Raw genomic sequence first — 14,738 nt, 5'->3', positions numbered from 1 at the left:
ATCATAAGGAACCTCTTGAAATGGTTGAACATTAACCATCTCTTTCTGGTACTATGACTCTGTGTATTCGTTCCATCTTCTTTTGATGCTTTCTGCATCATTCAGTATTTTGCCCAGAGAACCCTTCAATATTTCAAGTCGAGGTTTGATGATTTTCTTCACTTCCCTCAGCTTGAGCAATGCTGAGTTTGTTCTTCCCTTTTGGTTTTCTGACTCCAGGTCTTTGCACATTTCATTATAATATTTGACTTTGTCTTCTCGAGTTGAGTTTTTGAAATTTTCTATTCATCTCTTTTACCTCCTCATATCTTCCATTTGTTTTAGCATCCCTACACTGGAGAACAAGTTTCAGAGTCTCTTCTGACATCCATTTTGGTCTTTTCCTTCTTTCTTGTCTTCTTAATGACCTTTTGCTTTCTTCTTGCATGATGTTCTTGATGTCATCCCACAGCTTCTGTGGTCTGTGGCCTTTAGTGTCTAAAGCATCAAATCTGGTCTTGAGATGGTCTCTAAATTCAGGTGGGCTTTATTCAAAGTCACATTTTGGTTCTTGTGGACTTGTTTTCGTTTACTTCAGCTTCAGCCTGCACTTTCATATGAGCAGTTGGGTAGGTGCTGGTAGCAATTGAGTGTTGCTGGGTAGGTTCAAACTACTGGCCTTTAGATTGGTTCCTATTGTTGTTGTTAGGTGCTGTCAAGTAGATTTCAAGTACAGTGATCCCACATGACAGACTGTTCCATAGTGCTCTCTCGGCTGTATTCTTCATGGTATGGCACTGTAGGATAAACACTAGACCGCAAGGTGGGTTTGAACTGTAAGATGAGCAATTCAAACTCACCAGCAGCTCCCCGGAAGCTCTATACAGGTTTCTGTGAGTCGAAACAACTCTGCAACACTAAACAATAGCAATATTTATGTGAAAGAACCCTGGTGGCATGACCATGAAGCACTTGACTGCTAACCCAAAGATAGGAAGCTCAAATCCATCTAGAAACTTCATAGGAGAACGACCTGGCAATTTGCGTTCAAAAAGATTGGTGATGGTGGTGGTAGTATGCCATGGAGTCGGTTCCTACTCATAACGAAAAATATTACATCCTAGAAAGCCTATAGGTCACTTCTGCCCTACCACGTGGGGTTGCTAGGAGTTGAAATCTACTCGACAACACCTAAGAGCAACAGTCTTTATGGCAACAGATCTTCAGACCTTTTTCCAATAGAGCCACTGGGTAAGTTTCAACTGCCAACCTTTTGTTTAGCAACCGAGCGCTTAACCATTGTGCCACCAGGGCCCCAGTCAAGTGCAGATGTTTGCACCATCTAGGGACCTTCGGGGATGATGGAGTCTTGGTCCCCACTCTTGGGGAGCTCTCAGCCTGTAAGGACGAGAGAGGAGTCCCGACTAATGGGAACCTCTCTCTGCTGCCCTGGACGCCCAGGTGCAGAGCTTCCTTCGGGGCTGGCTGTGCCGGCGCAAGTGGAAGACCATCATTCAGGACTACATCCGGTCGCCCCATGCCGATAGCATGCGCAAGAGGAACCAGGTGGTGTTCAGCATGCTGGAGGCCGAGGCCGAGTACGTGCAGCAGCTGCACATCCTCGTCAACAACTTCCTGCGACCACTGCGCATGGCCGCTAGCTCCAAGAAGCCGCCCATCACACACGATGACGTCAGCAGCATCTTCCTGAACAGGTGAGCGCTCCAAAAGGTAAGCTCCACCTCAGAGTGCCTGGCCAAAGTGGAAGGAAAAGGCATAACCTATAATAGCTACCACGTGCTGAGCTGAAATTTGACAGGAGACTTTTTATGATTTCCTTGATAAGGAAACTGAGACGCAGAAATGAAGGAACTTGTCTAAGTTCTTGGAGCTAGAAAACACCTGCCCCAACAACTGTAGAGCCTGGAGCAAAATCAGTGTTCCTCAACAGGAGCGGTGTTGCCCACGCAAGGGACGTTTGGCAATGTCTGCAGACACTTTGGGTTGTCCCAGTTGGGCGGGAGTGTTTGGATCATCTTGTGGGTAAAGGCAGCCATGCTGCTAAGCATCCTACCATGACCAGGACAACTCTCAGCACAGAGAATCATCCAGCCCAAAATGCCAATGATGCCAAGGTTGAGAAACTCTGGTTCCAGATGTTTAAAAGATATAAATCAAGCTGTTGTTTTAGGTGCCTTCTAATTGATTCTGACATAACAGAATGAAACACTGCCCAGTCCCATGCCCGAGCTGCAACCATTGTCTTATTCCACTGGGTGAGCATCTTCCACTGTTTCACTGACCCTCCATTTTACCAAGCATGATGTCCTTCTCCAGGGACTGGCCCCACCTGATAACGTGTCCAAAGTACATGATACAAAGTCTCTCCATCCCTGTTTCTAAGAAGCATTCTGACTTCTTCCAAAACAGGTTTGTTCATTGTTCAGGCAAGCTGCAAAATGTTAAATAAAATATGTCCTGTTCTCCTGCCTTGATGCTGTCATGATGACCTGTGGGTCAGGTTCAGATTTAGAAATCTTGGACTTCTGAGAGTTCTGCTCAGTACCAGACACACACACACACACACACACACACACACACACACACACACACACACCGGTGTACTTTATGAAAACAGTCTCTTCCCAGCTGGTGGCTCAGGCCTTAGGGTCTGTTCATTTAACAATTTCAGAGGCTGAGCTGATGGCTGCTTTCTGCTCTCAACCTCATTAAGGAGTGGTTCACAGGAGATTCTTGATAGTAAGGAAACTGTGGAAACTAAATAAAAGCAACAAAACATTTGCAAATGAGCCTTACACGATGTCTTAGTTCCTTTGTGCTCCTGTAACAGAAATGACACAGTGGGAGAGGCTTAGAGGACAGAAATGTATTTTCTCACAGTTCTGGAGGCCAAAAGTCCAAAAGTCTAGGCCATGTAGATTCCTTCCTTGTAGGTGGTACCAGGCAGTTCTTGGTTCTTGATGACTCTCACATGTCATCTATCTTCCTAGTGTGTGCTCAAATTCCTCTGTGTCTAATATGCTCTTTATAAAATGCAGGAATAGGTTTAGGCTCCACCTTACTTGGGTATGACTTTGACTGATGGATTACATTACATTGCATTGCATTTTGGAAGGTGATCACATTATACTAGATTACATACACAGGGAGAGGGATAGACTACTAACGTGTATTTTGGGAAGACTCCATTCAATCCATAACAGATGGTAATTCAACTGCATTTTAAAATATATACTCATCATTCAGTCACTTCACTAATTCTAGCCAGCAAAACATTCTACATAGGTATTCTCTGTGCCATCTCTTCCCCCTTCAGTAAGTGGCCTGGATGTGGCAAGTTTGAGGGGCCTTGGGAAACCCCAGAGAAGGTGGGAGAGGCAGTGGATATGAGTCAGACATGGAGCTAAAAAGGCTGAAAGCCACTGGGGTAGGACAGGGCTGACACCAGGGATGTAAATGAGATATCAGAGAGACAGAAAGAGAGGAGGAGGTAGAGAACATGCTTTCAGCCTTACAGAACTTTCTAGAAACCCTGAATCAGTGATTGAGACAATGTTAGTCTTTAATATACATGGCAAATGCATGCATGCCCAGTCAGATAACTTTCCCTTACATGTGAGCCTAGTCTTCTGGCTTCTTGTAAGTACCGAGCCCTGTGAAGACTCATGAAGCTGATATTTTCAACCCTGACCTTAAAAAGTAAATGGGGAGGTAGAAACAACCCAAGTGCTTATGAACAAAGTGTGATATATATATTTGATGTTGTTGTTAAGTGCTGTCAAGTCGGTTCCAACCCATAGTGACCCTGTATAGGATCTCCAAGGAGTGGCTGGTAAACTTGAACTGCTGACCTTACAGTCCAGCGCATTAACTCACAGTGCCACACCAGGACTCTGAGTACATCTGTGCAACTGAATATTATTCAGTCATAAAGAGAGATGAAGTTCTGATATATACCACCACATGGATGAACCTTGAAAATATACTTAGTAAAGTAGGCCAGACACAAAAGAACAAATATTGTGGGATCCCACGTGTATGATGACGTGCATAATCTTACCCATTAAAATAGGCAAATCCATCCAAACCAAAGAAGATTGATAAGTGCTGTCGAGTCAATTCCTACTCAAAGTGACCCTGTACAGGATTCCCAAGAAGCAGCTGGTAGATTTGAATCACTGGCCTTGTGGTTCGCAGTCCAGTGCTGATCCTACAGTCTCACATCAGGACTCCAAAAGAAGATGGTTGTTATTAATAAGTGCCACTGAGTCGGTACTGACTCATAGTGACTCTGTATCGGGTTTCTGAGGACGTTGCAGTTCAGATCGAACTTTTGGTCCAGTGTTTATTCTACAACACCATACCAGGACTCCAAAAGAAGATTAGTAGTTTAAAAAAAAAAAACAAAACATTCACTAAGGGATGATACATGTTGTGTGTATACAGGAGTTGAACATTTGTTTGCCAATTTTAGTGACAAGCAGGCAAAACCAAGGACAAGCCTTAATTTAGATGGAGATCTCTGTTTAAAAGGAGAATACGTGGAAGGAAAGATATATTAATAGTTAGATGATCGATAGATAGGAAGAATATCGATGCAAAAAATGGAAAGGAGTAGAAAGTGAAGAAGAATTTACAGCAAAGGAAATCATAAAGGAGTAGGGAGAGGGGGGCTCACATTGGAGGCTTCTCTTCCCTCTCTTAGTCTCAGATGCCTCGCACCCATTCCTCAACTCTAAATCTGGACCTTCTATCACAAAGAGTCCCCAGACCTTATCCAGCTCTGTGGGAGAAAGAGCTTTCATAGTCCATTGTTTCTGAAAGAGCTTTCATAGTCCACTGTTCATCTGGGAACAATCAGTTGAGTGTCTTTAAAAATGTAAACCAGTACCACCATCACCCTCCCCGCCCCCCTCAGCCCCTGCAGAAAAGAAAAGAAACTGAGAGAGAGACTTCCAGCTAGACCCACGAATCCTTACACAGGCCTAGTAGTTAGATTCACCCAAATTTGTTTCCACTTTCCTATTCTCTACAGTTAGCCAGTCTGTAAAAAGGGAGTCCTGGTGTGGCACTGCAGGATAATGCACTGGACCACGAGGTCAGTCTGAACCGCGATGTCAGTGGTTCAAACCTACCAGCCACTTCTCGGAAATCCTATACAGGGTTGCTTTGAGTTGAAACCGACTCAATGGCACTTAACAGCAAAGTGATTGGCAAGAGAAAAATGGGGCTTTCTGTTCCCACAAAGATTTACAGCCTCAGAAACCCTACCCAGAGTTGCTTAACAATAGCAAATAATGATTAGGGTGGAAGGAAAAAGTTGGGGGCCCCACCAAAGGTACAGGGACTCATTCACTCAACAAACACAAACAAGCAAACAGCCCGTGCCTGGCTGCACGCAGTGTCTGAAGACGTCATCTTCTCTGCTGTCTTGTTAAATAATGAGACAGACTCTCCCCACTGCCCTCCTGTCTCCCACTTGTTGCAGCCCAAGTCTCTGAATGCACTCTTTCTCACGCTGGTCCAGTCAGTTGACATTCCCTTGCATGTGAGCCCAGTCTTCTGGCTTCCTGTAAGTGCTGTGAGGAACCCAGAACTTGCCCACACCTCAGTCTCCCTGCCTCCGACCATAGTCTAGAGCTCTGTGCATCGATAGCCCGGGGCAGAGACTGGCAGCCTCACTTATTAGAAAGCACATAGCTTTCCCCTGGATTGGCTTTTAGGCTGAGATGTACAACCACATTAAAAACCTGATGCTAATTCGGTGATTTAATTTACTGGAGCTCATTAAAAGAGGTCCTTGGGAAGAGCAAGTCCTCCCTCCAGGTTGGCAGATTCAATCGAGGCTATTGCAGAGCTGCCGCTGGGGGTAGTGGTGGTAGTTATGTGCTGTGGAGTCGGTTCCAACTCATAGCGACCTTGCATAGGGTTTCCAAGGCTGTGGGTATTAATTGTGGACTTTACTAATCGAGGAGAAAAGATCTTTGAGCTAAACAGCTGCAGTAGACTTTGTTTAACCAAGACAAATAAGCATATAGACTTGGACTAGTTGCCTTTAATAAAAATCATGTCCAGCTTCATTCATGTGCTGGGAACCACAGGCTTTACCCCTCCATGAGAGGCATTGCACCCAAGGGGGCAAATAGGTTGTATCTGATCGATTGGTAGTGGCTGTCCAGAGCCCTGGGTGGGAAGGACAGCAAGACCTTATCCAGCGCTGTGGGAGCAAGTGCTGTGATCGATTTGTCATGTCTGCACAGGCTGGGATTCAGGGAAAGGCTTGAACTCCTGATGATTAAATGACAAAGTGTATTTGCAGAGAGTGGAGCAGGAATGAAGAGACCAGGGCTCTACCCTGCTGTGGCTGTGCCCTATGCACCTTAGACTGGCTTTGGTCAAGTCATACCTCTTTCTGAGCTGCATGAAGGCACGATGAACACTTTCCAAGTGTATCCTGCAGACAGTCCACTTACTGTCCCTGTAACATTCTTTTCCCCTTACTCTCCTTGTGACAGTCACCTCTTACTCCTCATTGACTCATCCCCTGGATGGCATGCCCCTAACTAACTCCCTCCCACCCCCAATCTTACCACAGTCAGCTTATGTGCCCTTGGTTGGTGTCCCTAGAGTCCCTATCCTGCCTTTTTGAAGCGTTTGTCACACTTAAACAATGATTTTTTTTTTCATATCTCAATGTCTCATTAGACTATAAACTCCCTGTGGACAGGGAAAGGGCAGTAAATTACAGCTGCAGCTGTCGTAGGGGACCCAGAACTTGCCCACACCCCAGGCTCTCTGCCTCAGACCACAGTCCAGAGTCTGTGCAATCCAGGAAGCATCCTTCATGTAGACCAGGAGACAGCCAACATTGCCTATCAAGGGCCAGATAGCAAATACGAGGGGGCTTCAAAAAGTTCCTGGAAATAAATGAATTCAAAGATAATGGCATTCTTCCATGAACTTTTTGAAGCGTCCTCACACTCTAGCCTTTTCTGGCTGTACAGGCTTTGTCAAAACTGCTCAGCTCTGCCCTTGTAAATGCCTTGTGAAAGCAGGCGTATGTAATACATACATGAATGGCATTATATTCACTAATTCACCAACATTGAAGTACAAACAACTTTTATATGTCATGAAACGTTCTTACTTTGATTTTTTTAAAAAACCATTTAAAACTCTGGACACTCACAAGCAATACAAAAACCAGTGGGGGGCCAGATTTGGCCCGGGTAGCATAGTGGTTACGAATCAGGCTGCGAATCTTAAGGTCGGCAGTTCGAAACTATCAGCCATTCCATGGGAGAGAGATGAGGCTTTCTGCTACCGTAAAGATTTACAGCCTTGGAAACCCTGTACAGGGTCACTATGAGTCGGAACCGACTCCACGACACATAACCACCACCACCACCATAGTTTGCCGACCTGTTGCCATAGGCTAGAATATGAATGGTGCTCCCAAGAATTGTATGGTGCAGTGGCCATGGGGTGGGGGCGGGGGGCAGGGACTATTTCTGTTTTTGTCTCTGTAGACGTCAATGTAGGGATCTCAGTGTCTGACCAGGTATCTGATACACAGTAATTACTCAGTAACTGTGTGTTGAATGAATGAATACAACACTAGTTCTGCACAGTGTTAATAGATTGTACCACTTTTAAAGGACTATGTTGATTTAGGAAAATTGCATGATATAAATCCTGGTGTGGCGCTGTGGGCTAATGCCCCAGACTGCAAAGCTGTTTGAACTGCAAGGTCGGAAGTTCAAGCTCACCAGCTGCTCCTTGGAAACCCTGTACAGGGTCGCTATGGGTCAGAATCGACTCGATGGCACTTAACAACAACAACAACATTGCCCTTAACCAAAACTCAAACCCAACCAATTGCTGTCAAATCAATTCGGACTCATAGTGACCTTATACATCAGAGAAGAATTGCCCATGTAAATCTTTACAGAAGCAGACTGCTCCATCTTTTTTCTCCCATGGAGCAATCTTCTGAGGGCTTAACCACTGTACCACCAGAGCTCCTAGAGCATCAGGTTAAACTAAGTATTTTTAAAGAATCATGCATTCCTATTTAAGCTGTTAGAAAGCATAGAAAAAGTTGAGAAATTTCCTAATTCTTTCTACAAAAACTTGCTTTTAAAAATGAAGAAGAACACATTTCCATACACACACACTCACCCCAACTAGGTCAGTGTGACTAATGAATAGAAAAGTTATGCCAACAAAGAGGGCAGGTTAAGAGTGTTACAAGCAAAGGGAACATCCTGTGCAAAGGAACTGAGGCAGGAAAAAGTTTGGCAACTTGAAAGAAGAGAAAGAAGGCCAGAGTGATGGCAGGAGAGTGGGGGAGAGGAAGTGACCCATAAGACAGGCAGGGGCGGTTCTTGAAGGACTTCAAATGCTGGGTTAAGGAGTAGGTTCTTAACTCTCTCCACAAGAGATCAGATTTGGTCTTTAAAGGATGAGTTTGGTGGCTGTGTGGAGAATGGTTGGGAAAGGGACCATAGTGGAAGCAGGGGACCATTGGGGGTCCAGGCAGAGATGATGGGGTGGCAGGAGTGATCGAAGAGAACAGGATCTGCAGCATTTGATAGAGTGAAATTAGGGAGGGGAGGTGATGACTCCCATTCTGCCTGAACATCTGGGGTGATGAGGCAGCTCTTTAATAAGGTGAGAAGCCAAATGAAGGAGAAACAACTCTGTAAGGGAGAAAGCAGAGTCAGAAACAATATAAAATCTACTAAGACTTTATGTGAGTTCAACTTGTTAAAGAAATAAATTATCACAATGAGTCGTTTTCCTCCATTTCTACAATAACCAGTTTGGAAAATATAATGTGCAAAAAAGGAGCACATTCTCACTGGCAACAAAAACCTGAAATACTTGGGACTAATCATACAGCCTATGTGACGAGGGCATAAATGAAGACACTAGTAAGCATAACAACATCTCAGCATCTTGGATGAACAAGAAGACGTCATTTTCTTCCCCCAAGTAATCTACAAATTTAATATAATTCAAATCAAAACGTAACCTACCAAAATAATGTTAATGCTAAACCAAACATATAAATATATACAGATAGATAAAACTCTTCCCAAAAACAACAATAAAAAAGAAACCTGTGCTTAAGTTATATTATAAAAGCTTACAAATATAAAGTAATAGCACAGGCTAGGACCAATGCAGAACAAACCAATAGGTCATTGAAACAAATCAGAAGTCCAGAAACAAATTAAGAATATTTACTAAAGATGAAAAGACAGCCTATCAATTAATGAATTAAATTGAGGGAAAGATTAGATTTATATCCATTATTCGCATGTTACACCAAAGTAAACTGTAGCTATTTTAAGTATTTATGGGCAAAAATGAAACAGTAAACTATAGGAGAGTCTGAATGCAATCTGCAAGTGGGGACACACAGGATGCCCAAGGCAGAAAATAGAAGGAAATTGATTGCAAAACAGAAAATGCAAAAAGGAAAAATTTGAAGAAATAATATATACACAAAAATCGATGAGCAAATAGTTAAGCAAATATGTCTACAGCACAAAACTATATGCTTAAAATGTAGGGTTATTTAAAGTAAATAAGATACAAAATAAGAAGGAATAAGCAGTTCTGAAAAGAAGAAATACAAATGGCTTATACATATGGTGGTTCAAGCTCACCAACCACTCCTCGGAAACCCTATACAGGGTCACTATGAGTCGGAACCGACTTGACGGCACTCAACAACAACACACATAGGATACCTATGAAAAAATGTTTCCCACTAACAATGATTTTTTTTTTAAAGCAAATCAACCCAAATGAGATACTTTCTTTTTTATTTGATGAGTAACTGGTAAATTTCAAAGACCACAGCCTTGAAATATGGGATGTACCTCAATGCAGAAAATGAAAATCTTCACAACTGGACCAATAAATAACATCATGATAAATGGAGAAAAGGATGAAGTCGTTTTTAAAGACTTCATTTTGCTTGGATCCATTACCAGCACTCACGGAAGCAGCAGTCAAGAAATCAAATGACGTGTTGCATTAGGCAAATCTGCTACACAAGACCTCTTTATAGTGTTCAGAGGACTAAGGTGTGCCTGATCCAAGCCATGGTATTTTCAGTAGCTTCATATGGACAGTGAATAAGAACGCCCATAGAAGAATTGGTGCATTATTATGGTATTGGCGAAGGATGGAATAAGCACCATGAACTGCTAGAAGAGCAAACAAATCTGTTTTGGAAGAATTACAGACAAATTGTTCTTTAGAATCTAGGATGGCTAAACTTCGTCTCTCATACTTCAGACATGTTATCAGGAGGGACCAGTTCCTGGAGAAGGACATCGTGCTTGATAAAGTGGAGGGTCAGTGAAAAAGTGGAAGACCCCCAATGAGCTGGATTAGCACAGTGTCCACAGTCATAGGTTCGGTCTCACAGGCTGTGTGAATGGCACAGGACTGGGCAGTGTTTTGTGTTGTTGTGCATAAGGTCTGTATCAGAACTGACGCAATAGCACCTAACAACAACTACAACAGGATTGGAGGTGAAATACTTAAAAGTTCAGACCTTTAAAAATGGAAGCTTCATCCACTATATTTTTGTAGCTCTGACTTATGATGTTCCTAATATGCTACTACACAAGTCTGTGCACCATTGGAATTTAAGGAGGTTTCTGTCCTCCAGGATGCATCCTGACAGTTATCTGCTGCAGCTGCCTGGGAATGACTTGGCTGAGCCTGCTGCACCAATGTGTAGGGTCATCTAGATCTTCCTCCTGTAGGAGTGAAGAGACCCCCTTGAGAGTCCACTGCTCCCCTCCCCCACTCAGGTCAGAGGTTCTCATGAGCACAGGTGGTTTCTTACTGCTGAAGCTTTTTGAAGAATCTTCGCACATCTGCTACCAAGGGTTTTTTAAGGATTCTGTTTATCCATTCAACAAAGTCTGACAGAAACCAAGATTGATCCATAGGGACTTGCTACCTGAAAAAAATGACTTAACCATCTTCCAGAAATCCATGTGTAACCACACCCTGAGAGACCCTTCCTCTTGGGACTTGAGGAGGGTGACAAATTCACAATAAGGATCAGAAATGAAACCATGGGAAGGTTTTCTTCACTGAGATTTTAAGATTCGGCTGTTGTTGTTAGATGCTGTTAAGTCAGTTCCGACTCATAAAGGAGTCCCAGTGTGGTGCTGTCGGATAAGCACTGGACCACAAGGTCGGTTTGAATCACAAGGTTGGCAGTTCAAACTCACAATCAGCTCCAGAAACCCTATACAGTGTCGCTATGAGCTGGAACCAACTTGATGGCACGTAACAACAACATAGGGTTTCTGAGGAGTGGCCGGTGGGTTTGAACCGCTGACCTTGTGGTTAGTGCTTATCCTACAGCACCACACCAGAACTGCTGTCATAGTATGTTGTTCTTGTTAAGTGCTGTCACAGTATAGGACACTAGACATCCAAATTCACAGTGCCAATTCTAGGCAAGGGTTTTGTTTGTCACCACTGGGAAAAGGTCCTTGTCTCCCATCCCAACACTGTAGATCCAGTGTTCTTTGGAGACCTCTATGTGTCTCAGCATCACTCTTGCCCTGGATCTAAGGCTTCACAGCACAGATACCCCAGGTTCAAGGGATGAGCTCCACTCCTGCGTCTTCTTTCTAGGTGGTTGTCTTAGGCCGAGTTTCCTAGAGAGATAAAACAAGTGGAGCAAACATATGTGTGTGTATCTATATAGAAAGAGAAGTTTATTATCAAGGAGATGGTTTACAATTATAGAGTCTCAGGTCCCCAGTGGAAGACAGAGCGAGTCCCTCCCACATGTCCATTATATTAGGAACAGGCCACACCCCCAAGGGAGCATCCCTTTAAATTGATTGGCTGTTCCTAGCCTCTCATCACTGAGTTAATTATGCCTGTATGAAGTTTCATCACCATGGGAATAAGCTTATTCCGACTGCTAAACCTCTGAAAATTCTGGTCTAGTCAAATTGACAAAAAAGCTTAACCATTACAGTGGTAATAGGTTTCTACTAGTTGCATTATTTGGGGAGTTTCCCACACAGCCCAGGGTTGCTGTATGTGGTGCTTCCTGCCCCAGCTCCGACTGGAGAGAGGACAGCCCCATGGCAGCTTCCCTGGGGTGATAAATACCAGGCACCTTAAACAGCCAAACAAAGTCACAGGAGGGAGTGAGCAGAGAGTATGTACACTAACAATATAACTAAGAAGAGAACTTTCCAGAGAGAGTTCCCTGAGTTTCCCTGACTCCTGGAAGCATCAGTCCCTATCTCTAGGCTTCAGTTTCCCTAGCCATAGCTGGGGTACACTACAAAATCCTTTCAGCTTACTGTGTCTAGTTCAAAGGCAAGCCCCAGGCTTACTGGTGACACCTCCAGGTCTGCAGAGCAGCGGGCGCTGGGGTGATGAACTCACTGTGTAGTGGACAGCTGCTTGGGGAGCTGTGAGTGAGGAAGGTGGTATAGGAGAGGACGCCAGGCAGATGTAGCCTGTGCTCAGAGACTTCTGCCCAGTCTTATGCTAGGATGCCAAGGAAGATACATGTCCCTGGGACATTTTGGTGGCGGCAAAGCAGGGTTTGCATACTACGATTCTGGGTCCTTTTGCTTCCATGACTTATAGTTCCAGAAAGGGAGTGGTCATGGGGTGATGGCAGGGAACTAAGATATGTACCAGATACTGGGGTAAACGCTTTACCTGCTGGGACGACCTCACTTCACCTTCATATTTTACACTGAAGGCATTGAGGTTCCAAGAGGTTAAGCATCGTGCTGAAGATCGCATAGCTGGGAAGGTGCAGACTGCAGATTTGAGCCCCATTCCACGTGGATCTCAAGGCCTAGCTGTTTTCCCATCATCAATGGCTTTTACTCTGAGTTCTCCAGAGCCCTGGACTCCTTCAACAGGTGGAGGCTCTAGGGAACAGGGAAGGCCATCAGCCAGAGCAGCTCCCCCACCTCTGGGCAACTGATCAGCAGGACTACTCCCTGGGCACACAAGCCCTGAAATTGATGGGGCCCCGCAAGTATTAATTGTCTCCTATGAGTCCTGGTGTGGCACCATAGGATAAGCAGTCGACTTCAAGGTCAGTTTGAATCGCCAACTTGGCAGTTCAAACTCACCAGCCACTCCTCGGAAACCCTAGGCAGGGCCGCTATATGTCAGAATTGGCTCTACAACACATAACAACAACAACAGTGCTATCTTGACATTTTTAAGTAATTTTTGAACATTTTCATTTTGCACTGGGCCCCATGGTTCTATTGGTCAGGTGTCTGCATAATGACTCAACTGAAAAACAGTTTGCTGTAAAAGACTTGCATGGGAGGTGAACACCCAAGCTATTCCACAGGCCCCGCAGCAGTGCTGGGCTTGGGGAGCTTCTCAGAACACTGTCTGAGAAGCCTGGTAAGCAGGAATTCACTCCCCAGGCCAGAGCTTACCCTGTGCTTCTTTTCCAGCGAAACCATCATGTTTTTGCACCAGATCTTTTACCAAGGCCTGAAAGCCCGCATCTCCAGCTGGCCCACGCTGGTCCTGGGTGAGTAGCCACTCCTCACAGGGGCCCCCAGCAACTCCCCAACCCCAGAAGTTCCTGTCCAGGGGTCTTCTTTGGCTGCCTCTCAAGAATGGGACACCATCCAGAATGGAACCCAATGGCACCCTTAAAACACACAGAAGCCCTCAAGGGGGTCAGAAGGAAAAAGACAAGTTGGCAAAAGGTATATTTCTAGGAGGAAGAGATATATATTTTAGTTCTTATCCTCTTTCCCCATTTAAAAATAATGCATATGTCCTCATTTGGGAAGATTTGAAAATCCAGAAACTTAGAAAAAGTTTAAAAATATCAAGCATAGTTAGTTCTGTTTCCCAAAGATTACCACTATAAACATTTTGGGTATTTTCTTCCTACTTTTTTCTTTCCTATGCATAGATCTTTATTTTCTTGCCATTTTACATCATTGTAAACACTCTGAATGGAGATTTGAATGTTACTGTGTGTGTGGGTATGTGTGCTCCTGCATTTAACCTTAGAGCACAACATTTTTTCTGGATTGTTATCACACGGCCTAGTATAGTGCATGAGCCATCATTTATGTAACTGGCTCCCATCATAAGCTCTTGGAGTTGTTTCCAACTTGTTATTATAAATAGTCATCTATGCACATGGAATCTTCTTCATTTGAGAGCTCATTTCCCAAACATAGATTTACTAAAATAAAGGGCATAAACGTGATAAAAAACCTCTTGCTTCATAGATATTGTCCAGAGTAACAAGCACTGCATCCAAGAATCTCCTACCCCTCACCTCACCAGCACTGGGTGTTTTTTGAGGGGACAGGGGAGGCCTGATTGTTGTTGTTTATGTTCTTAATTTGATTAGTAAAGGTGAATATTGGGGTCACCTCCTCCTTGAAAGTGATGAAGCAGGCTTAGGCAGGTTACCCAACCAGACCCCAAACCCCAACCATCAGAGTTTCTCTGCCCTCCAGCCCTGAAAGCTTCCTGAGACAACGTTTGTGTGTTCTTCTCAAGGCTAAGACCCTGGTTTTCTTAAGGGACAAAGTAGCAACATCACTACAGCATTTTCTACATTGGTATGGTTGAAGAGTCATCCATCAGGTCATTGAATGCCCTTTTATAAAACTTCTCATTTCCAATTTATTATAAGGATACCTTTTTTTTTTTCTAATTTTCAAATA

General features: G+C 44.0%; 1 protein-coding gene across 1 annotated transcript in view; it reads left to right on the top strand.

The window, feature by feature from the left end:
* Positions 1-14,738, top strand: part of RASGRF1 (Ras protein-specific guanine nucleotide-releasing factor 1) — a 137,576-nt gene that overhangs the window by 58,462 nt on the left and 64,376 nt on the right. The window contains exons 5-6 of the mRNA XM_006870897.1: positions 1,441-1,694; positions 13,497-13,576. Of these exons, the coding sequence (XP_006870959.1) occupies positions 1,441-1,694; positions 13,497-13,576 (334 nt within the window). The remainder of the gene's footprint in view (positions 1-1,440; positions 1,695-13,496; positions 13,577-14,738) is intronic.

Source organism: Chrysochloris asiatica, unplaced genomic scaffold (genome assembly GCF_000296735.1).
Source record: "Chrysochloris asiatica unplaced genomic scaffold, ChrAsi1.0 scaffold00156, whole genome shotgun sequence".
Classification (NCBI taxonomy): Eukaryota; Metazoa; Chordata; class Mammalia; order Afrosoricida; family Chrysochloridae; genus Chrysochloris; species Chrysochloris asiatica.
Note: the sequence above shows the minus strand (reverse complement) of the source record. Positions and strands in the feature narration are given on the sequence as shown.